Source organism: Entelurus aequoreus, linkage group LG25, assembly GCF_033978785.1.
Source record: "Entelurus aequoreus isolate RoL-2023_Sb linkage group LG25, RoL_Eaeq_v1.1, whole genome shotgun sequence".
Taxonomy (NCBI): domain Eukaryota; kingdom Metazoa; phylum Chordata; class Actinopteri; order Syngnathiformes; family Syngnathidae; genus Entelurus; species Entelurus aequoreus.
In genome coordinates this window covers 7,251,286-7,276,552 of record NC_084755.1, presented here as the reverse complement: position 1 = coordinate 7,276,552, position 25,267 = coordinate 7,251,286, and the positions used below count along the sequence as shown (strand labels likewise).

General features: G+C 44.4%; 1 protein-coding gene across 2 annotated transcripts in view; it reads left to right on the top strand.

Moving 5' to 3' along the window:
- LOC133642671 (histone acetyltransferase p300-like) overlaps positions 1–25,267 on the top strand; it is a 48,713-nt gene that overhangs the window by 99 nt on the left and 23,347 nt on the right. For both annotated transcript variants that reach the window (XM_062037018.1, XM_062037019.1), the window contains exons 1-5: positions 1–1,092; positions 7,741–8,330; positions 11,302–11,457; positions 18,545–18,818; positions 18,942–19,055. The exon at positions 1–1,092 is cut by the window's left edge and continues 99 nt beyond it. In XM_062037018.1, coding sequence (XP_061893002.1) covers positions 999–1,092; positions 7,741–8,330; positions 11,302–11,457; positions 18,545–18,818; positions 18,942–19,055 — 1,228 coding nt within the window. In that variant the 5' untranslated portion in view covers positions 1–998. The remainder of the gene's footprint in view (positions 1,093–7,740; positions 8,331–11,301; positions 11,458–18,544; positions 18,819–18,941; positions 19,056–25,267) is intronic.

The window sequence follows — 25,267 nt, the reverse complement described above, 5'->3', positions numbered from 1 at the left end:
ACCGACGCTCGGCTGGGAGACAACCGGGGCGAAAAAGGAAAACCGAGAGAGGGAAAAGACGCCAGCGGGAATAGAAAAGGCGGCCGTGGAGGAGGAAATAGTGTGAGGTGTTTGCGGAAGAAGGCGACATATCACAACCAGGAGGGGAAATTGCGGAAAAAAGGGCTGCTCCATAAACATGACAATTAATAATGTGTGCGTCGCGGAGGAAGGAAATAGTCCGCGTAGACAATGATAGAAATGCACTGCTGGCGGGTTTAAAGAGAAGGCATCTCCATCACAAAGACTCACTCATTATTCTTCCATTTTCATGCAATCTTCTGCTGGACGACACATCTCCGCCACCAGTGAGTGTTTCTCCGCCACCAGTGAGTGTTTCTCCGACCTTACAACTTCCACCAATAAACCTGCAAAGAAAACCTTCATTGGATCAAAATGATTGGCAATTAGCGCCAACGTCGGCTGCGAATAAAGTCTGCTTCAGCATCGCTTGTTGATGTTTTGTGACAAGTTTGTCTGCACGTTTGCATGCAGCGACGTTAGACTTCGTGCAATATATCAAGTGGACACTTTTTCCTTTTGCACGACCCCGATAATCGCTGCGAACATGCAGGCACCAGTTGATGACATTTCCACACCGGGATTCTGCAGCAATGTGTGTCCGGGGCGCTGAGGGTCCCCCCGGCCTTGCATGAGACTTTAAAAAAAAGTTTGGTTTTTTTTTTCCCAACTGTTTTGGCGGATTTTGCGTTTGGACTCGGGATTTGCGTCGCCGACTATGGCGGATAAGAGCGAGCACAGATCCCGGGACACAGCGGCCGAGGCTCCATGACTCCACCTTCCAATCTGCGAGGAAACTAACTCTCCGCCAGGGGAGGAGTGGGCTGCTCTCTCCGTGGAACACTCCCCAACATCCCCTCCCGTCCCCCGAGCGGTGGGGGGACGATCACAGGCCTCTGTGGATCTAAAACTTTTTTTTTTTGGATTTGTCCAAAAATATGGCCGATAATGTCTTGGAGTCCGGCCCGCCTTCAGCCAAGAGGCCCAAGCTGTCCTCGCCAGCTCTCTCCGTGTCTGCGAGTGATGGAAACGGTATGTATGTATGTATATATGTATGTCTTTTGCTGCACATTTCTCTTGTTTATCAGGAGTAAGTCACATTTGCGCATCTTGCAACCCACGCCGAGTTGCACGACTCGGCCACACGCGCGGTTCTAACATAGTTTGCTTTCAAATAAAAAGTATGTTTTGCAAGTCGTGTAGTTGCGACTTTTCTGTTTTGAAGCGTTAGCATTGAGGCTAACTAGCTACCTCCAAACAATGGGAGAGTCGCGTCGCTCCACTCGTCAAGAGTTTACTTTCCGCCTTTTGAAGTGAGCAAAATGCACCGACACCATATAAAAATGTCCAAAAATGCGCGCGTAGTGTGAGAAAATGAACAGCGCTAATTTATCGCCAGCATTTGAAGAAGAAGGAGCTAGCTAGCTAGCAGCCGGCGCTAGTTAGCCGGCTAGCTAAACAAACCAGCGTCGGTTCGCTCAACAGCGTATAAACACAACTAAACACGTCGAATTTGCTGAAAAATGAGGGCCAATACACGTTGAATGGTCGACGTTTTATTAGCAGCGAAGACGTTGGGGATTAGCGGACAATTGTCGTAAAGCAGCTAGCCATTGTTTGTGCCTACATTATGAGCCAAGTTGCGCAAAAAGCGCACAAAATCGCGACCCAACGCCATGCGTCGGTTTGTTGTTTTTAATGGTGTTGGTGTTCTCAAAGGATCGCCGAGCACTTGAAAGCGTCTCCTTGCACGTCTCGAGTCCGAGTGGTTTTCACTTTTTGTTGGAGCGACAATGCCACTCTCAGCCTCCATTGTCTGGATGCGCAGTGGCGATGCGCCGCAGCAGCTGCTCACTTTTCCAAATAATCCATCTTCTCCTTTTGCAAAGTGCTGGACTTGACTTGAATCGTTTACAGCGTCCCAATTTGAACGTTGAATCGTTTACAGCGTCCCAATTTGAACGCTGTAAACTGTTCTTCTTTTCATGCATCCTCTGATTATTAGCACTAGTGTGCCGTGGGACATGATGTCATTTCACCTTTTTGGGTTACAAATATTTTTTGCAAACCAGTAATTATAATCCGCAAATGATGTGTTGTTGTTGAGTGTCTGTGCTGTCTAGAGCTCGGCAGAGTAACCGTGTAATACTCTTCCATATCAGTAGGTGGCAGCCGCTAGCTAACAGCTTTGTAGATGTCAAAAACAGCGGGAGGCAGGGTGCAGGTAAAAAAGTATCTAATGCTAAAACCAAAAATAAACAAAAGGCATTGAAGCTTAGGAAAGGCTATGCAGAACCAAACTAAAACTGAACTGGCTACAAAGTCAACAAAAACAGAATGCTGGATGACAGCAAAGACTTACTGTGGAGCAAAGACAATGTACATCCAAACATGACATGACAATCAACAATGTCCTCACAATGAAGGATATAAACAAGTGAAATATTCTGGATTGCTAAAACAAAGTAGATGCGGGAAATATCGCTCAAAGGAAGACATGATACTGCTACAGGAAAATACCAAAAACAGAGAAAAAGCCAGCAAAATAGGAGCGCAAGACAAGAAGTAAAAGACTACCCACAGGAAAACAGCAATAAGTCGGGGCGTGATGTGACAGTACACCTACTTTGAGACAAGAGCTATGTTGATGCATGCTTGGTTAATGACTTTTTACTGTCAGCAGAGTTGAGTTTTTTTAATCATTTCTGCTGGTGGTGTGCCTCTGGATTTTTTCTATGAAAAAAATGCGCATTGGTTCAAAAAAGGTTGAAAAACACTGCTCTAATAATCATGCAGCTTATTTTATGCCCAATGTTTACGAATAGTCTTCCTGTGAATATTCTTCTTTGAAACGAGACAATGAAGGGTTTGCTCAGTCGTATTCATCATATATTCAATAAAATGAGCATCATTTGCATTTCAAACTCACATGGTAGCTTATAGAGGTGGGAATCTTTGGTCACCTCACAATTCCATTACGATAACGATTCAGGAGCTACGATTCGATGAAAAATCGATTATTGATGCATCTTTAGGCCCCGTTTACACTAAGCCGGCTAAATGGTAAATGGGTTATACCTGTATAGCGCTTTTCTACCTTCAAGGTACTCAAAGCGCTTTGACACTATTTCCACATTCACACACTGATGGCGGGAGCTGCCATGCAAGGCGCTAATCACGACCCATCAGGAGCAAGGGTGAAGTGTTTTGCTCAAGGACACAACGGACGTGACTAGGATGGTAGAAGCTGAGGATCGAACCAGGAACCCTCAGGTTACTGGCACGGCCACTCTCCCAACCGCGCCGGCTAAGGTTATCCAGGGCAAATCCCGCCTAACCTTATCCTTGTTTACACACACACAATGGTGGTTTAAGACCCCCTCTGTCAGCTGGTGCAACGCGACCTAGTACACATGCGCACGTCATAGTCACCTCCAGTGTTGCTTTGTGTGCAAGTTCTTAAATGTCACTTATCTGAACAATATCCAGTGTTGTGCTATTTCAATGAACTGGAATCCAGTGGGCTGTGGGGCCCTATTGTAGTCAATCACACCTGCGACATCATACATGAATCACATCTTTATTACACACCTAAACAATGTGATAAAGAACATTTGACATCAATCAATCTAGGGATCTAGATATCTGCTCAGGACACTCCTCACTCTTTTGCCTTCACCTTCATTGTCCATTCCTTTTTGGTGACTTTATATATTCTGGACCTAGACGTTGAGTCCGCGACATGCATGGCGGTCAATAACTGATAGTCTGCTTTGCCAGTCCAAAAGCATTTGCCGTTTTCCATAGTCTTCCCTCGACGACCAGGTAATACAAAGCACACGCTACCCTTTTCAAGTTAAGTTAAAGTTAAAGTACCAATGACACACTAGGTGTGGTGAAATTTGTCCTCTGCATTTGACCCATCCCCTGGTTCACCCCCTGGGAGGTGAGGGGAGCAGTGGGCAGCAGCAGTGGCCGTGCCCGGGGATCATTTTTGGTGATTTATTTATTTATCATTTATTTAACCCCCAATTCCAACCCTTGATGCTGAGTGCCATGCAGGGAGGTGATGGCTCCCATTTTTATAGTCTTTGGTATGACTCGGCCAGGGTTTGAACTCACAACCTACCCATCTCAGGGCGGACACTCTAACCACTAGGCCAGTGAGCATGTTTTTATCACATCCACGGTAGCCCGAATTCTCGTTGTCTCTCGTTCGACAAATGGACAAAGTTTTTGGCTAAGTAGAATCACAGCTGACCTGGACATTGGAAAGTTCTCTTGCCGTATGAGAAGTGTTGTATCCCAAATAGCTGCAATGGCTTTCTCTTAAGGTATTCCTGTGTGGGCGTGGTCTTTCTGATGTCACTTCCTCTCCAAACTCAGTTTGTAAACGATCAATGAGTCCATACAAAGCTAAGAGTCGGAGATACAAGAAATACACGGCGCACTTACCCGTGTAAAAAATTGTCCGAGATGGGGAACCTTAAACGCTGGTTTAGTGTGGCGGAAACGGGGTTTAGGCTAAATAATTATTCCTTTAAAGAGGTTATGGACTTAGTGTAGGCATAGCCTTAATTTATGTATATTGATGCAATTTTACATTTCTTTTCGTTTCACTTAATAAGCGTTTATCACTTGCAATTTAAAAAATACAGTGCATTTGTAATAAAAAACCGTTAAATTAATTCCCACATTTCTTAAATTAATGAAAATGTGTGCAACACGGGAAGATAATAAAGCAGCTGGTCGAATCTCTGCAGTCAGACACATTTTAGAACTGTCTGCATTACTTTATGTACAATAAATAAATACATTATTGACATTTACTAATCGATTCTATAATCTTCCATGTCCAAATTACAATTAATCTAAAAATGGATTATTTCCCCCACCTCTAGTAGTTGTTTGCTGTGATGATAACAGTTGACATCTTTGCTTGGGCTGAAACATTTGAATCATTCAAATATAAAAACAAATCTTCAAATTTATATTCTGTTGCTTCGAATAATTTCATTGTAACTCATAAAAATGTAACAGATTGGACTGCATGTAGTGCCCGGAACTTAAAATACCAGGACATTAGTTTCCGTACGGCCACTGCAAAAGACAGATTTTAGTCATCTCTGGTGGGGAATTCAGGTTTTCAGCACAATTCCGTTCAAGATTAGACATATATTGTACGGGGAGACAGAACACGGACGCCCCTTGGAAGGCGGGAAAAGGTCAATGATGGGGGGAGAACATGAGTAAAAAAAAAAAAAAGTGGACTTTAGACTGGGCTCTTGGTGAGGGGGTCCAGACTGAGGCCAAGAAAAAAGTAGATTGACATAAGCACACATAAACATGTTACACAGAATCCACAAAACCTGCAACGGGGACGGGTCTACAGTGGCAGGCTAGTGCTATCTAAAGCGCTGCTCAGCCGTCCATGGCACCTAAGGGGTTCAAGCGGTGGCAAAGGCGTGGGGTGTGTGTGCATATGCCCATTGTTCAGGGTGTAGGTGGTGTTGTGTCTGTAGGCCTGGAGTCGCTTTGCAGGCGTTAGGAGCAAAGTTCAACTCCCGGGTGTTGTTGAAGGAGTGAGGGACGGCAGAGCGGCTATCACTGTGATGTCCTCCAGGGGATGTTTTCACAGCGCACATAAGAGTAGTGATCTTTAGGCGTCTCGGTTAAAGTTTCTAGTTTTTTGTTGCAGACGTAAAAAAAATCATCAATTTCACTTTCTCCTCTAGCACCGACATACCCCGCCCCACCTTCCATGAGCTTCTGTAGCCGTCACCCGCCCCCTTACTTCCTTAGCAGAGATTCAAAACATGGCTAACGCCAAAGAGAGCCAGACGTAAGAAGAGAAAAGTGTCGTCAGTGGTTTGGTTTTGTGGCAAGAGGCATGGAACAAAATGACTGCATGCTGCAAAGTTTGTTTAAAAAAAGGCAGCAGCACAAACTTATTCCTGCATCTGAAAGTGCAACTGCCCGAGCAGAACAGGACCGCAACAACTAACAAAATGCCACATTTACAGCAGGTATGTATGATGAGAAAGAAGCGCACCGCCATGTGTAACATTTATTCGGTCTGTTATTCCTATTCGAGTATGCCAGGAAATGTATGTAAAGCAGTAATTATTGAAATTGGGATTATTTTTAAAGTAGCACATTTGGTATATTTTGTTATTTAATTTGTACAATCCTGCACTTTAGTTCCTAGCTGTATACCTGAATAGGGAACGGACGCCGGTTGAAAAGAAAAGATGAGCGTAGCTAAGGACGACGGTCCGTTTTTTTATAAATCCAAAAAAGAGCCACTCTGTCGAGGTGACTTTAATGTTTCATGGACAATTTCTTGGCTCTCTGCAGCACTTCATTTTACTTTTGCTTTTCACTCCAAGCAAAGGACCAGCAAGACAATAAGATGGTGCAACCAAACTAGATAGTTGATACTGTTACCTGATTGGTTGTCCCTCCCACTGCTCAGTGTGCAACCAACCTAGCTTCGTAACTACCGGTTTCTTCCCACCAAAAACAAATATTTATATTGAACGTTTTATTTTTGTTGTTATTGATTACGTCTTAATTATCGTTGTATCGGCCCATGCAACGATATGATAGTTTCATGTCAGGGTTATCAATAATATCACGGTAATGTTGAATGTACTTCAAAAGTACTTGTACACACTCTGACATCTTTTAACCAAGTTTTATTCTTACAATGTTAACATGTCGCATCATGTTATGTTAACCATGAGTTTTTTAAAGTGCGGTAACCAATCATGGTTCTATGGCAATCAAACTTTGAAACGACAACACTAACCGTGTGCTAATTTGTGGCCTCTGTCGTTCATTAAGAAGTTTGACCCACCATTTTGAAAAATGACCACCATTTGTCTTTTAAACTCACATTGTAGCATATTTAATTGTGTTGAGTTGGTGTTTTCATTGCGCAGAGAATAGTAACAGTACATGTCTTATCGTATTGTATTAGAATAATCCATAGTCCATATGTTTATTTTGTTTTGTATAAAAGTAGGTGGAGCCACTGCATACCTCGGCGTAACGATATGACAACTTCATGTCACGGTTATAGTTATTGTTGAACATGCTTAAAAAGTACTTACTGAAGTCTTTTCACCAAGTTTTATTTTTAAAACAATAATGTATCTCACATTTATTTGAGCATTTAAGCTAACTGCTTCTCTAGGAAATTAGCAAAATCGCTGTGAGTTTCTCAAAGTGTGGTAATCAAATCAAACAGGGTTTTATGTAAATCGTAACTTAACTATTTATTTGTTAGTATTTATTACTCATTGGGGTTAGGATTTACAAAGATCTGCTTCTTCCTACTTCTTTTCAGACATGTTGTAATTGAAAAAATGCGGTATCATATTGTAACTGTATGCATGTCCGAAATAAACAACAACAATTAATCTCAATTGAAAAAGGCGATACTATCCGTCTTGAATTTTACCACGGTGTATCATTATACATCCCGACACCTGTGTATGGCTTCTCTCGTTCATTAAAGGTTTCAGCCGCCATTCTCTGCGTGACGTGTCTATAAACTAATAATCAGGAAGGGATGAGTCCAGATGTTGGCCAAGTAAAAGATGCTATTTGTTCTGTTAGCAGACGCACGACTACATCTTTTATTCTGCTGCTTGGTAAATGCTTTTTTCTTCCTAGATTTTGGTTCACTCTTCGACCTGGAGCACGACCTCCCAGACGAGCTCATCAGTTCCTCGGACTTGGGACTGACCAATGGAGGGGACATCAACCAACTCCATACCAGCCTCGGAGGGATCGGCGTGGGCGGAAGCCAGGATGCCGCCGCAAAACACAAACAGTTGTCGGAACTTCTGCGTACTGGTGCGCCACCGCAGCAGGGGGGCGCTGCCTCCAACAGCGCGGGGCCCGGGGCTTCCATGGGCATGATGGGAGGCGTTGGCATGCCCCCCGGCGCACCTCAGGTCCTGGGCCCCCACGGCCAGCAGCAAGCCGGACTGATGCAGCAGGTTGGCATGGTTGGGGGGGTGGCGTCGCTCAACCGGGCCATTGCAATGATTGCTCCCCAGAAGGGCAACGGCGGACAGCACCAGCAAAGCTTGATGGCGGGGCACGTCATAAACGGCTCATCAAGAATGGGCTACCCTGGCGGCGCGGGCATGGCTAACAACAGTAATCTTTTAGCCGAAACACTACAGCAGCAGGGTCAGCAAATGGGCCCCGGGGGTCAGCCGGGGATACGACCACAGCAACCAGGAGCACTGAACAAGGTAAACACTTCAACCTTGTTTACTTCACCAAGTAAAAGTTTTGTAATCAAGCAGCTAAAATGCACCAAACATGGATAAGTGTGGAGTGTTTCCCCATCATGGATTTAAATGGGTGCACCTTTGAGGCGTCCACACTGGAGAATAACTCTAATTAATGCCATTTTTAAAAATATATGTAAAAATTCAATTGTAAGTAATATAAATATTACACAAATAAGGTAATAAAAACATAACATTGAGAGAGTAATAGTAGAAATAATAATGATGAAGATAGAAAACAACTCCATACAATAATAAAAAAACAGGTGATTAGTGAAAAGCCTGATTAAAAAGGTGCATTTTTAGCCTTTTTCTTTATTTAACTACAGTCCTGAGTCTCTGGCTGGCTGTTCCACAGGTGGGGGCCATACTCTATCATATCAAGTGCTTTATTGAAACAATATACTTCTAGTGGTTGATATGCGGTGATTGTGGTATTGCGGCTCGCTAACCCTGCTAGTGAACATCTCATTCTACAACCAGTGACAACTTGAGAATAGTCACAATCACAGTATATACTCAACAGATAGTATTGGATTCAGCTGTGCACATTAGGTACGGTTGTATTTTTGCCTCATTCCTGTGAGAACCCTGCGTGTGACTGAAGCATTAAGGAACTGCTGTCAAACTCATGGCCTGGGGCCACATCATTTTATATGGAAATGTTATGCCTTAACAAAGTACTTTATCTTCTCTTACTAAATGTATTCATTCTTCCCATTTTGACAGAAAAAATACACAAACTGCATGCAGGACCATATCTTTTCATCTAAAATGCATCAAATATTATGTTGTCATACATTCCCAAAAAATGTTTTGTGAAATTAACGATAAATACTTAAATAAGTTTGACTTATGATTTAAAAGCAAATCTTCCATCACAGTGTACACTGTAAATATAGTTTTACAGGAAAAAACTGGCAATTTTACTGTAAAAAATGTGATATGTGATAGGCTGCTGCCCCCGCAACCCGACCTCGGCTAAGCGGAAGAAGATGGATGGATGGAAAATGTGATATTGTTTTTTGTCAACAACAGTATCACCATAAAAACAATGGTATATGTTTGGGCAGCAAAAATGGCAGCTTAGTTGGCAGAATTTTACCGTAAAAAGTTTTTCCGTTTCTAGTAATGCAAAGTACAAAAACACTCATAGATTTAACATAAAAAAATCTCATCTTAGTCGCCAGAATTTTACCATTTAAAAACAAAACAGTGCGAAATTCTGGCGACCGAGCTATCGTGTGTTTATTGCAAAACCTACAGATTTTTTTTTACAATCTATGTAAAAAATTATATTTAATAATCAAATGTTTAGAAAATTATGCAATTACATCGTGAGGCCAATTATTTTTATATTATTCACTAAGGGCAGCCATTAAAGGCCTACTGAAATGAATTTTTTTTATTCAAACGGGGATAGCAGATCCATTCTATGTGTCATACTTGATCATTTCGTGATATTGACATATTTTTGCTGAAAGGATTTAGTAGAGAACATCGACGATAAAGTTCGCAATTTTTGGTCGCTGATAAAAAAAAAGCCTTGCCTGTAGCGGAAGTAGCGTGACGTCACAGGTTGAAAGGCTCCTCACATTTCCCCATTGTTTACACCAGCAGCGAGAGCGATTCGGATCGAGAAAGCGACGATTACCCCATTAATTTGAACCAGGATGAAAGATTTGTGGATGAGGAACATGAGAGTGAAGGACCAGAGTGCAGTGCAGGACGTATCATTTTTCGCTCTGACCGTAACTTAGGTACAAGCTGGCTCATTGGATTCCACACTTTCTCCTTTTTCTATTGTGGATCACGGATTTATATTTGAAACCACCTGGGATACTATATCCTCTTGAAAATGAGAGTCGAGAACGCCAAATGGACATTCACAGTGACTTTTATCTCCACGACAATACATCGGCGAAGCACTTTAGCTACGGAGCTAACGTGATAGCATCGGGCTTAACTGCAGATAGAAACAAAAGAAATAAACCCCTGACTGGAAGGATACACAGAAGATCAACAATACTATTAAACCATGGACATGTAAATACACGGTTAATGCTTTCCAGCCTGGCGAAGCTTAACAATGCTGTTGCTAACGACGCCATTGAAGCTAACTTAGCTACGGGACCTCACAGAGCTATGCTAAAAACATTAGCTATCCACCTACGCCAGCCAGCCCTCATCTGCTCATCAACACCCGTGCTCACCTGCGTTCCAGCGATCGACGGAGCGACGAAGGACTTCACCCGATCATCGATGCGGTCGGCGGCTAGCGTCGGATAGCGCGTCTGCTATCCAAGTCAAAGTCCTCCTGGTTGTGTTGCTGCAGCCAGCCGCTAATACACCGATCCCACCTACAACTTTCTTCTTTGCAGTCTTCATTGTTCATTAAACAAATTGCAACAGATTCACCAACACAGATGTCCAGAATACTGTGGAATTTTGCGATGCTTTTTTTGTATTGGATTCAATGGTGTCCGAATACTTCCGTTTAACTATTGACGTCACGCGCATACGTCATCATACCGAGACGTTTTCAACCGGAATTTTCTTGGGAAATGTAAAATGTCACTTTATAAGTTAACCCGGCCGTATTGGCATGTGTTGCAATGTTAAGATTTCATCATTGATATATAAACTATCAGACTGCGTGGTCGCTAGTAGTGGCTTTCAGTAGGCCTTTAAAACAAGTTTGTCGCCCTGCATTAAGGAGTGGGTCCATCCAGGGCTAGTTGCAGTGTGCTCAAACAACCACCAGGTCGCACCTGTGAGCAGATAATACTTTATCATCTCTTTCTTTCAGTCCTATTACGTCAATAGTGAATTTTTCACTCGCACTGTAAGTGAGGGATGAGGCAAAAACTGCCCCAGGCCCACAGCATGTGCCTGATTTATCAATATAACATTTTCTGCTGGCCACCCACAGATGAATATGATGGCCAATGCGGGCCCCTATGGTGGTCCCTACGGTCAGTCTGCTGGAGCCGGGCTGAGCCCACAGCTCCAGAACAAGGCCGGAATGCCCAACAGCATGTTCAACATGGACAAGAAGGCCTCAGCGGGTCAAGGCATGCCTGGAATGGTAAGAAAATGTGTGCTCCTCACTCTTGTTTTGCTAGCTTTTGGGCGGTATAGCTCGGTTGGTAGAGCGGCCGTGCCAGCAACTTGAGGGTTGCAGGTTCGATCCCCGCTTCCGCCATCCTAGTCACTGCCGTTGTGTCCTTGGGCAAGACACTTTACCCACCTGCTCCCAGTGCCACCCACACTGGTTTGAATGTAACTTAGATATTGGGTTTCACTATGTAAAGCGCTTTGAGTCACTTGAGAAAAAGCGCTATATAAATGTAATTCACTTCACTTCGCTAATCTATCGAATCATTTGTTGGATTGTTGGAGCGATTGAATAAAAGACACTTTCCAGCCATGCGTCTTCCAGGGGAAATAGTTGAAAAAAACAAGGACATATTTTCTTACAAATGCACATTTCATTGAAATTGCACTTTTTAACATAAACAACTGATTAAACAAAAAAGCTTTGTGATAAAGTGACATAAAAAAGGTAACATTTTAAAATATATTATTTGAGACATGATAATAAGTACTGAATATTAGGAAACCATTTTCTTTTACTGTATTACATACATATTTTAATTGATTGACAATGTAGTTAAGACATTCATAAACAAAAAGTATTAATTAAATGGTTTGATTTTTGGGCTAACAACAGTTTTTATGCTAAAGGGGAACTGCACTTTTTTGGAATCTTCATGAGAGACAAGAAGACATGTTTTTCTAACATGTGATCATGGGCTGCTTTTAGGGGCGAGCAATGCAAATCCATTCTGGCTTGAAATAACTCAACAATACTTGTATAATAAATAGGGGTGTGGGGAAAAATCGATTCGAATCGCGATTCTCACGTTGTGCGATTCAGAATCGATTCTCATTTTTAAAAAATCGATTTTTTTATTTATTTTTTTTGTTAATTTTTTTGTAATTTTTCAAAACATTTTTTAAATTAATCAATCCAACAAAACAATACACAGCAATACCATAACAATGCAATCCGATTCCAAAAGCAAACCTGACCCAGCAACACTCAGAAGTGCAATAAACAGAGCAATTGAGAGGAGACACAAACACCACACACAACAATTGAGAGGAGACACAAACACCACACACAACAATTGAGAGGAGACACAAACACCACACACAACAATTGAGAGGAGACACAAACACCACACACAACAATTGAGAGGAGACACAAACACCACACACAACAATTGAGAGGAGACACAAACACCACACACAACAATTGAGAGGAGACACAAACACCACACACAACAATTGAGAGGAGACACAAACACCACACACAACAATTGAGAGGAGACACAAACACCACACACAACAATTGAGAGGAGACACAAACACCACACACAACAAACCAAAAGTAGTGAAACAAAAATGAATATTATCAACAACAGTATCAATATTAGTTACAATTTCAACATAGCAGTGATTAAAAATCCCTCATTGACATTATCATTAGACATTTATAAAAAAGAACAATAGTGTGACAGTGGCTTACACTTGCATCACATCTCATAATCTTGACAACACACTGTGTCCAATATTTGCACAAAGATAAAATAGGTCATATTTTTGGTTCATTTAATAGTTGAAACAAAAGTACATTATTGCAATCAGTTGATAAAACATTGTCCTTTACAATTATAAAAGCTTTTTACTCTGCTTGCATGTCAGCAGACTGGGGTAGATCCTGATCAAATCTATGTATTCCATCAATAGAGTAGATCCTGATCAAATCTATGTATTCCATCAATAGAGTAGATCCTGCTGAAATCTATGTATTCCATCAATAGAGTAGATCCTGCTGAAATCTATGTATTCCATCAATAGAGTAGATCCTGCTGAAATCTATGTATTCCATCAATAGAGTAGATCCTGCTGAAATCTATGTATTCCATCAATAGAGTAGATCCTGCTGAAATCTATGTATTCCATCAATAGAGTAGATCCTGCTGAAATCTATGTATTCCATCAATAGAGTAGATCCTGCTGAAATCTATGTATTCCATCAATAGAGTAGATCCTGCTGAAATCTATGTATTCCATCAATAGACAATCCTTTTCAATCGGGAAAATATCCTTTTTGAATCGAGAATCGCGTTGAATTGAAAAAAAATTGATTTTGAATGGAATCGTGACCCCAAGAATCGATATTGAATTGAATCGTGGCACACCCAAAGATTCACAGCCCTAATAATAACCAAGATGTAGTGACATTGTTATTGTAAGAGTGAACCTGCTATGGTGTTAGCCTTAATTCTGCATCAGCCTTTTAAGTTTGTAACACTGTGATAGGACAGCAAGCTGTACTTGTACTGAGTGAACAATCATTCCAGTATCATGATTAATATTATTGTGACTTACTCCATGGACAGCTTTGTTCGCTCAAGCTGGCCGCCGTCCTTTCCAGTTGATTTTAGGTAGGTGGAAAGAAGTTTCTACCACTACAGGGTTTGTTAGCGCCATCAGTTCGTCTCTGATTCTGTCGGCTCCGACGCTTCACCCTCTCTTCGTGTTAGCTTAGCTTCTCCCTCCACATTTGTTTTAAAGCAACACTCGAAGCGCGTTGCTTCCTTGTTTAAAGTGTCACCTTTATTTTTGCTTTTGAAGCCCAAATACCTCCATATTGTACTTCACACACCTCTTTTGTTGTTTTTTCCCATTCTTCCTCTCCAAGATGTTATTACTTGTATGCACTTTGTGTGCATACAACATCATGCACCTCGGCTCTGTAGTCACCGCCACACAGCTGCATTCACATGAAAGGTTGGTACCGGTACTTTTCAGAGGTGGTATAGTACCGATTTCAATCAATTAGTATCGTGGTACTTTATTAGTACCGGTATACCGAACAACCCTAATATAGAGATGTATACATAAATAGATCTCTAATTATATATATATATATATATATCTCAAACCAACACAACAAGGGAGTAATAGCTCAACAATCTCTTGTTTTATTCAAACACAACAACATTACAGCAAGCTAAAATGTCAAAACTGAACACACACACAAGTCTTGTTGATTCGCTCCAAAAGCAAAAAAAAGAAAATCATTTTTACCTTGTGTCTGGCAACATTTGAACATTCTGGGAGTGTCCGAGTTATAAAGGAGCAGTGGATTCATTTAGCACAAACTAGCAGTGTGAGGCGATCCTTCATCAGCTTGTGTCCAGGTAGTGCCTCCTCCTTTGATGTAATAAAGGTCTGCTGTGTCCGGTCTCCTCACAATTAAAGACTTGCTAGGGAACAAACACCCCTTCGCTGATGAAATCCTCAAATAACTGAGCTAGCTAAAATGCTAGCTCAGTGGTTGTCCGGCAACCTGAAGCTATACAGCAAGATTTTGGCCACATTTAAAGTGTTTCTGATCACACAAAGTGATCTCTAAGACAGGCTGACACAAGGTACGACAATTGTGGAAATACATGAGTCAGAAGTGCTGCTAGTGTCGATGCTCTAGAAAATGGCCGCACCGATTTGTACGGCATGTAAACAGGATGTGACGTAGGGGCCTCTTCAAAATGGCAGCCCCCATAGAGCTTCCAACGGCACACAAAATCTATGGATGAAAAAGTAAAGGTTTGGTCCACACACAGAGGCATATTTGGTGCCATGTATGGATGAATAAGTAAAGGTTTGGTCCACACACAGAGGCATATTTGGTGCCATGTATGGATGAATAAGTAAAGGTTTGGTCCACACACAGCGGCATATTTGGTGCCATGTATGGATGAATAAGTAAAGGTTTGGTCCACACACAGAGGCATATTTGGTGCCATGTATGGATGAATAAGTAAAGGTTTGGTCCACACACAGAGGCATATTTGGTGCCATGTATGGATGAATAAGTAAAGGTTTGGTCCACACACAGAGGCATATTTGGTGCCATGTATGGATGAATAAGTAAAGGTTTGGTCCACACACAGAGGCATATTTGGTGCCATGTATGGATGAATAAGTAAAGGTTTGGTCCACACACAGAGGCATATTTGGTGCCAAGTATGGATGAATAAGTAAAGGTTTGGTCCACACACAGAGGCATATTTGGTGCCATGTATGGATGAATAAGTAAAGGTTTGGTCCACACACAGAGGCATATTTGGTGCCATGTATGGATGAATAAGTAAAGGTTTGGTCCACACACAGAGGCATATTAGGTGCCATGTATGGATGAATAAGTAAAGGTTTGGTCCACACACAGAGGCATATTTGGTGCCATGTATGGATGAATAAGTAAAGGTTTGGTCCACACACAAAGGCATATTTGGTGCCATGTATGGATGAATAAGTAAAGGTTTGGTCCACACACAGGCATATTTGGTGCCAAGTATGGATGAATAAGTAAAGGTTTGGTCCACACACAGAGGCATATTAGGTGCCATGTATGGATGAATAAGTAAAGGTTTGGTCCACACACAGAGGCATATTTGGTGCCATGTATGGATGAATAAGTAAAGGTTTGGTCCACACACAGAGGCATATTAGGTGCCATGTATGGATGAATAAGTAAAGGTTTGGTCCACACACAGAGGCATATTTGGTGCCATGTATGGATGAATAAGTAAAGGTTTGGTCCACACACAGGCATATTTGGTGCCAAGTATGGATGAATAAGTAAAGGTTTGGTCCACACACAGGCATATTTGGTGCCAAGTATGGATGAATAAGTAAAGGTTTGGTCCACACACAGAGGCATATTTGGTGCCATGTATGGATGAATAAGTAAAGGTTTGGTCCACACACAGAGGCATATTAGGTGCCATGTATGGATGAATAAGTAAAGGTTTGGTCCACACACAGAGGCATATTTGGTGCCATGTATGGATGAATAAGTAAAGGTTTGGTCCACACACAGAGGCATATTTGGTGCCAAGTATGGATGAATAAGTAAAGGTTTGGTCCACACACAGAGGCATATTTGGTGCCATGTATGGATGAATAAGTAAAGGTTTGGTCCACACACAGAGGCATATTAGGTGCCATGTATGGATGAATAAGTAAAGGTTTGGTCCACACACAGAGGCATATTTGGTGCCATGTATGGATGAATAAGTAAAGGTTTGGTCCACACACAGAGGCATATTTGGTGCCATGTATGGATGAATAAGTAAAGGTTTGGTCCACACACAGGCATATTTGGTGCCAAGTATGGATGAATAAGTAAAGGTTTGGTCCACACACAGAGGCATAGGGTTAGGGTTAGCGGTAGAAAATGGTACAAGCGGTAGAAAATGGATGGAGGAATTGAGGATGTAATAATAGCTTTTTAGTTTACTCGTATTTCCCACGTTGAACAGTATTTTTGGCTGGCTCTCAAAACGAAAGCACGCTTTGCAGAATGCAGACTTTCTTCCCTCCGCCAAAAAGGTTATGTTTTGGCCTGAACTTTCTTTGTTTTTGTCAGCAACATAACTCAAGCAGTTATGGACACATTTAATGTCCAAAAAACAATTCATGTTATCTAGGACGAGTACGAACACACTTCACTTCCTGCTTACAGCGTTTCATGCCACCACCTTGCCGGTGCTGCACTGCGCAGAGGATTCTGGGAGATGAAGTTTATTTACAGACTCGGCCAACGCTAAAGCGCCAGAAAAAAACTAAACTCACCAAGCTTTCGTTTGACACCGTCACACATCACGGTATTATTGACTATTAAGACTTTGAAACCAAAACACCACATCCGGGCTGAACATCCCCCAAATAGTCTTGATGAAACCATTCAAACTAGGGTTGCTCATGTATGTAGTACTCCCGCCACCCTGCAGGGGGCAACAGTGAAACATATGTGTCACAATGAAGCAGCAGTAGATGAGTAGAAGAATACGGCACTATCGACACTAAAAAGAAAATCAAAGTAAATCGCAGAAATCCGACTTTTAACAGCAACTGGACAAGAAAGTATGAATGTATTTAAATTGCTGACTTTGTGATGTCTTTTGTATTTGTGGCCGTGTTGTTTTTTGTCTGTTAAACACTCAATCAAAATTGGTTGACTACATGTAGCGCTGAATTTGACCAACAGAGGGCGATAGATAGATAGTACTTTATTGATTCCTTCAGGAGAGTTCCCTCAGGAAAAATAAAAGGGCGATAAAGCTGCACCTTAGGTGCAATTGTGTTGAGCCACCTGTAAGCAATGTTTGCTGTGTGTATGTAACGTACTTTTGTAATGTTTATATTTTCAGTCTTACAAACCTAATCAAAGAAAGACATATAAAGAAATAAACTGAGGAAGAAAAGTAATTCAGAAGAAGGAACGTCAATGACACGAAACTTAGCTTCTGTTTCTTAATGCTGTCAACTATCTGTCTCGCTGCGCACGCTGGAAAGGAGCAACGAAGGCAGAATAATGAATTTACTGACAGTGCTGTGTGAAAGCGGATGTGTTTACTTTGTAAAGAAGTAAACACATCCGTACCATCAAAGGAAGGTACTTTCTAATGAAACATTTACATTTTGATGTCTGGCCCCTGAGCCCTTGGGCCCTCTTCATGATGTAGTTAACAGGCCCTGACTTGGAGGCATTAGATAGATAGTACTTGATTTATTCCTTCAAGAGAGTTACCACAGGAAAATTACAATTCCAGCAGCAGTGTACTGAATTGAGATATAATTTAAAAAGTCATTCATGGAGGTATAAATGGAAATAAAATAGAAAATATAACAACAAGAATACAAATATAACAAGAGAAACTATGCAGTAGTGACCATGTGATACAAATAAAAATGAAGAAAAAACCGCTAATACTGTGGATTATATGAAAGATGTGATGTGTATATTGCACCTTTTAAAAGCATTGCAGGCGGTAATGTTCTCAGGGACTTGTCATTCTCCCCTCTGCCCAATATCTGCAATGTAAAAAAGCATTGGTGCCCTTCTCCGCCTCTAGAACTCCCAGCAGTTCTCAGGGACTTGTCATTCTCCCCTCTGCCCAATATCTGCAATGTAAAAAAGCATTGGTGCCCTTCTCCGCCTCTAGAACTCCCAGCAGTTCTCAGGGACTTGTCATTCTCCCCTCTGCCCAATATCTGCAATGTAAAAAAGCATTGGTGCCCTTCTCCGCCTCTAGAACTCCCAGCAGCAGCCTGCAGGCGGCGGCGCGGCAGCAGCCCAGGTGGGACTCGGTGCTGTGGGGGCAGGTCCCTGCTCAGCGCCCCCTACAGCAGACCCGGAGAAGCGTAAGCTGATTCAACAGCAGCTGGTCCTCTTGCTTCACGCGCACAAGTGCCAACGCAGGGAGCAGGCCAACGGAGAAGTGCGGCAGTGCAACCTGCCTCACTGCCGCACCATGAAGAACGTGCTCAACCACATGACTCACTGCCAGGCTGGCAAGACCTGCCAAGGTGAGTCTCTCACAGTCATGGAGTCCTCCAGCGTTTGACTACCTCAAAGTCATTTTTCCTAAAGCGTTGCAAAGTCGTCATTTCTTTCAAGTTGTCCCCCTTTTTTCATGTGACCCCCTCCAGTGGCGCATTGTGCCTCATCAAGACAGATCATCTCTCATTGGAAGAATTGCACGCGACATGACTGTCCTGTATGCCTGCCTTTGAAAAACGCTGGAGACAAGAGAAACCAGCAATGTGAGTGTTCCTCTTGATGGCAGCATGTGGGGAGGCCCCGGGCCCCCAAGTCAATAAGCCAACTCATCACACCATAAATCAACTTGATAAACTTGCCAGCATCCATAAATTGACCTGTCTGGGTGTGTTGCTTTTCATTTTATGCTGCTTCCAAACAGGGTGCAAGAGTGTTCACTCTGTGCATGGTTTATTCAATAGTCAAATTAAAGGGAAACGGCACCTTTTTGGGGGGAATTGTGCCCATCGTTCACAATCCTGAGAGACAAGAAGACGACAGTTTTCTAGGGTTTTTTGCATTCTAACATGTAAAAATCGGCTAATGTTAGCAGTCAATTCACCTCTAAATCACTTTAAAATGCATTCAAGAACCATCAACAATACTTCATTTACGTTGTGTAACCTGTAGAATAACCAACTGTAGCAACATTGTTATTGTAAGAGAGAACACTGAGGAACTCTTTTTCTAGTGTACTAACACGTTGACATACCAAGGTATTAGCCGTAAAAGCTAACTATTGAAAGAAATAAGCTAGCTTGTACGTCAGCACGAAACATGTTTGAGTTTGTAATACACAACACTGTGGTAGGACAGCCATAACTTCAACAAGCATATCTGTAAAGTATTATTTCATGTTTTGTTGGTACACAGCTCATAGCACAGGCATGACGTGCTGCATGTACCATGGTCCATGACGTGCTGCATGTACCATGGTCCATGACGTGCTGCATGTACCATGATCCATGACGTGCTGCATGTACCATGGTCCATGACGTGCTGCATGTACCATGGTCCATGACGTGCTGCATGTACCATGGTCTATGACGTGCTGCATGTACCATGGTCCATGACGTGCTGCATGTACCATGATCCATGACGTGCTGCATGTACCATGGTCCATGACGTGCTGCATGTACCATGATCCATGACGTGCTGCATGTACCATGGTCCATGACGTGCTGCATGTACCATGGTCCATGACGTGCTGCATGTACCATGATCCATGACGTGCTGCATGTACCATGGTCCATGACGTGCTGCATGTACCATGGTCCATGACGTGCTGCATGTACCATGATCCATGACGTGCTGCATGTACCATGGTCCATGACGTGCTGCATGTACCATGGTCTATGACGTGCTGCATGTACCATGGTCCATGACGTGCTGCATGTACCATGATCCATGACGTGCTGCATGTACCATGGTCCATGACGTGCTGCATGTACCATGATCCATGACGTGCTGCATGTACCATGGTCCATGACGTGCTGCATGTACCATGGTCCATGACGTGCTGCATGTACCATGATCCATGACGTGCTGCATGTACCATGATCCATGACGTGCTGCATGTACCATGGTCTATGACGTGCTGCATGTACCATGGTCCATGACGTGCTGCATGTACCATGGTCCATGACGTGCTGCATGTACCATGGTCCATGACGTGCTGCATGTACCATGGTCCATGACGTGCTGCATGTACCATGATCCATGACGTGCTGCATGCACCATGGTCCATGACGTGCTGCATGTATCATGGTCCATGACGTGCTGCATGTACCATGGTCCATGACGTGCTGCATGTACCATGATCCATGACGTGCTGCATGCACCATGGTCCATGACGTGCTGCATGTATCATGGTCCATGACGTGCTGCATGTACCATGGTCCATGACGTGCTGCATGTACCATGATCCATGACGTGCTGCATGTACCATGGTCCATGACGTGCTGCATGTACCATGGTCCATGACGTGCTGCATGTACCATGGTCCATGACGTGCTGCATGTACCATGATCCATGACGTGCTGCATGCACCATGGTCCATGACGTGCTGCATGTATCATGGTCCATGACGTGCTGCATGTACCATGGTCCATGACGTGCTGCATGTACCATGATCCATGACGTGCTGCATGCACCATGGTCCATGACGTGCTGCATGTATCATGGTCCATGACGTGCTGCATGTACCATGGTCCATGACGTGCTGCATGTACCATGATCCATGACGTGCTGCATGTACCATGGTCCATGACGTGCTGCATGTACCATGATCCATGACGTGCTGCATGTACCATGGTCCATGACGTGCTGCATGTACCATGATCCATGACGTGCTGCATGTACCATGATCCATGACGTGCTGCATGTACCATGGTCCATGACGTGCTGCATGTACCATGGTCCATGACGTGCTGCATGTACCATGGTCCATGACGTGCTGCATGTACCATGATCCATGACGTGCTGCATGTACCATGGTCCATGACGTGCTGCATGTACCATGGTCCATGACGTGCTGCATGTACCATGGTCCATGACGTGCTGCATGTACCATGGTCCATGACGTGCTGCATGTACCATGGTCCATGACGTGCTGCATGTACCATGGTCCATGACGTGCTGCATGTACCATGGTCCATGACGTGCTGCATGTACCATGGTCCATGACGTGCTGCATGTACCATGGTCCATGACGTGCTGCATGTACCATGATCCATGACGTGCTGCATGTACCATGATCCATGACGTGCTGCATGTACCATGGTCTATGACGTGCTGCATGTACCATGATCCATGACGTGCTGCATGCACCATGGTCCATGACGTGCTGCATGTACCATGATCCATGACGTGCTGCATGTACCATGGTCTATGACGTGCTGCATGTACCATGATCCATGACGTGCTGCATGTACCATGGTCCATGACGTGCTGCATGCATCATGGTCCATGACGTGCTGCATGTACCATGGTCCATGACGTGCTGCATGTACCATGATCCATGACGTGCTGCATGCACCATGGTCCATGACGTGCTGCATGTACCATGGTCCATGACGTGCTGCATGTACCATGGTCCATGACGTGCTGCATGTACCATGGTCCATGACGTGCTGCATGTACCATGATCCATGACGTGCTGCATGTACCATGGTCCATGACGTGCTGCATGTACCATGATCCATGACGTGCTGCATGTACCATGGTCCATGACGTGCTGCATGTACCATGATCCATGACGTGCTGCATGTACCATGATCCATGACGTGCTGCATGTACCATGGTCCATGACGTGCTGCATGTACCATGGTCCATGACGTGCTGCATGTACCATGGTCCATGACGTGCTGCATGTACCATGATCCATGACGTGCTGCATGTACCATGGTCCATGACGTGCTGCATGTACCATGGTCCATGACGTGCTGCATGTACCATGGTCCATGACGTGCTGCATGTACCATGGTCCATGACGTGCTGCATGTACCATGGTCCATGACGTGCTGCATGTACCATGGTCCATGACGTGCTGCATGTACCATGGTCCATGACGTGCTGCATGTACCATGGTCCATGACGTGCTGCATGTACCATGGTCCATGACGTGCTGCATGTACCATGATCCATGACGTGCTGCATGTACCATGATCCATGACGTGCTGCATGTACCATGGTCTATGACGTGCTGCATGTACCATGATCCATGACGTGCTGCATGCACCATGGTCCATGACGTGCTGCATGTACCATGATCCATGACGTGCTGCATGTACCATGGTCTATGACGTGCTGCATGTACCATGATCCATGACGTGCTGCATGTACCATGGTCCATGACGTGCTGCATGCATCATGGTCCATGACGTGCTGCATGTACCATGGTCCATGACGTGCTGCATGTACCATGATCCATGACGTGCTGCATGCACCATGGTCCATGACGTGCTGCATGTATCATGGTCCATGACGTGCTGCATGTACCATGGTCCATGACGTGCTGCATGTACCATGATCCATGACGTGCTGCATGTACCATGGTCCATGACGTGCTGCATGTACCATGGTCCATGACGTGCTGCATGTACCATGGTCCATGACGTGCTGCATGTACCATGATCCATGACGTGCTGCATGCACCATGGTCCATGACGTGCTGCATGTATCATGGTCCATGACGTGCTGCATGTACCATGGTCCATGACGTGCTGCATGTACCATGATCCATGACGTGCTGCATGCACCATGGTCCATGACGTGCTGCATGTATCATGGTCCATGACGTGCTGCATGTACCATGATCCATGACGTGCTGCATGTACCATGGTCCATGACGTGCTGCATGTACCATGATCCATGACGTGCTGCATGTACCATGATCCATGACGTGCTGCATGTACCATGATCCATGACGTGCTGCATGTACCATGGTCCATGACGTGCTGCATGTACCATGGTCCATGACGTGCTGCATGTACCATGATCCATGACGTGCTGCATGTACCATGGTCCATGACGTGCTGCATGTACCATGGTCCATGACGTGCTGCATGTACCATGGTCCATGACGTGCTGCATGTACCATGGTCCATGACGTGCTGCATGTACCATGGTCCATGACGTGCTGCATGTACCATGGTCCATGACGTGCTGCATGTACCATGATCCATGACGTGCTGCATGTACCATGATCCATGACGTGCTGCATGTACCATGATCCATGACGTGCTGCATGTACCATGGTCCATGACGTGCTGCATGTACCATGGTCCATGACGTGCTGCATGTACCATGGTCCATGACGTGCTGCATGCACCATGATCCATGACGTGCTGCATGTACCATGGTCCATGACGTGCTGCATGTACCATGATCCATGACGTGCTGCATGTACCATGGTCCATGACGTGCTGCATGTACCATGGTCCATGACGTGCTGCATGTACCATGATCCATGACGTGCTGCATGTACCATGGTCCATGACGTGCTGCATGTACCATGGTCCATGACGTGCTGCATGTACCATGGTCCATGACGTGCTGCATGTACCATGGTCCATGACGTGCTGCATGTACCATGGTCCATGACGTGCTGCATGTACCATGGTCCATGACGTGCTGCATGTACCATGATCCATGACGTGCTGCATGTACCATGATCCATGACGTGCTGCATGTACCATGATCCATGACGTGCTGCATGTACCATGGTCCATGACGTGCTGCATGTACCATGGTCCATGACGTGCTGCATGTACCATGGTCCATGACGTGCTGCATGTACCATGATCCATGACGTGCTGCATGTACCATGGTCCATGACGTGCTGCATGTACCATGGTCCATGACGTGCTGCATGCACCATGGTCCATGACGTGCTGCATGTACCATGGTCCATGACGTGCTGCATGTACCATGGTCCATGACGTGCTGCATGTACCATGGTCCATGACGTGCTGCATGTACCATGGTCCATGACGTGCTGCATGTACCATGGTCCATGACGTGCTGCATGTACCATGGTCCATGACGTGCTGCATGTACCATGGTCCATGACGTGCTGCATGTACCATGGTCCATGACGTGCTGCATGTACCATGGTCCATGACGTGCTGCATGTACCATGGTCCATGACGTGCTGCATGTACCATGGTCCATGACGTGCTGCATGTACCATGATCCATGACGTGCTGCATGTACCATGGTCCATGACGTGCTGCATGTACCATGGTCCATGACGTGCTGCATGTACCATGGTCCATGACGTGCTGCATGTACCATGGTCCATGACGTGCTGCATGTACCATGGTCCATGACGTGCTGCATGTACCATGGTCCATGACGTGCTGCATGTACCATGATCCATGACGTGCTGCATGTACCATGATCCATGACGTGCTGCATGTACCATGATCCATGACGTGCTGCATGTACCATGGTCCATGACGTGCTGCATGTACCATGGTACATGACGTGCTGCATGTACCATGGTCCATGACGTGCTGCATGTACCATGGTCCATGACGTGCTGCATGTACCATGGTCCATGACGTGCTGCATGTACCATGGTCCATGACGTGCTGCATGTACCATGGTCCATGACGTGCTGCATGTACCATGGTCCATGACGTGCTGCATGTATCATGGTCCATGACGTGCTGCATGTACCATGATCCATGACGTGCTGCATGTACCATGATCCATGACGTGCTGCATGTACCATGATCCATGACGTGCTGCATGTACCATGATCCATGACGTGCTGCATGTACCATGGTCCATGACGTGCTGCATGTACCATGGTACATGACGTGCTGCATGTACCATGGTCCATGACGTGCTGCATGTACCATGGTCCATGACGTGCTGCATGTACCATGGTCCATGACGTGCTGCATGTACCATGGTCCATGACGTGCTG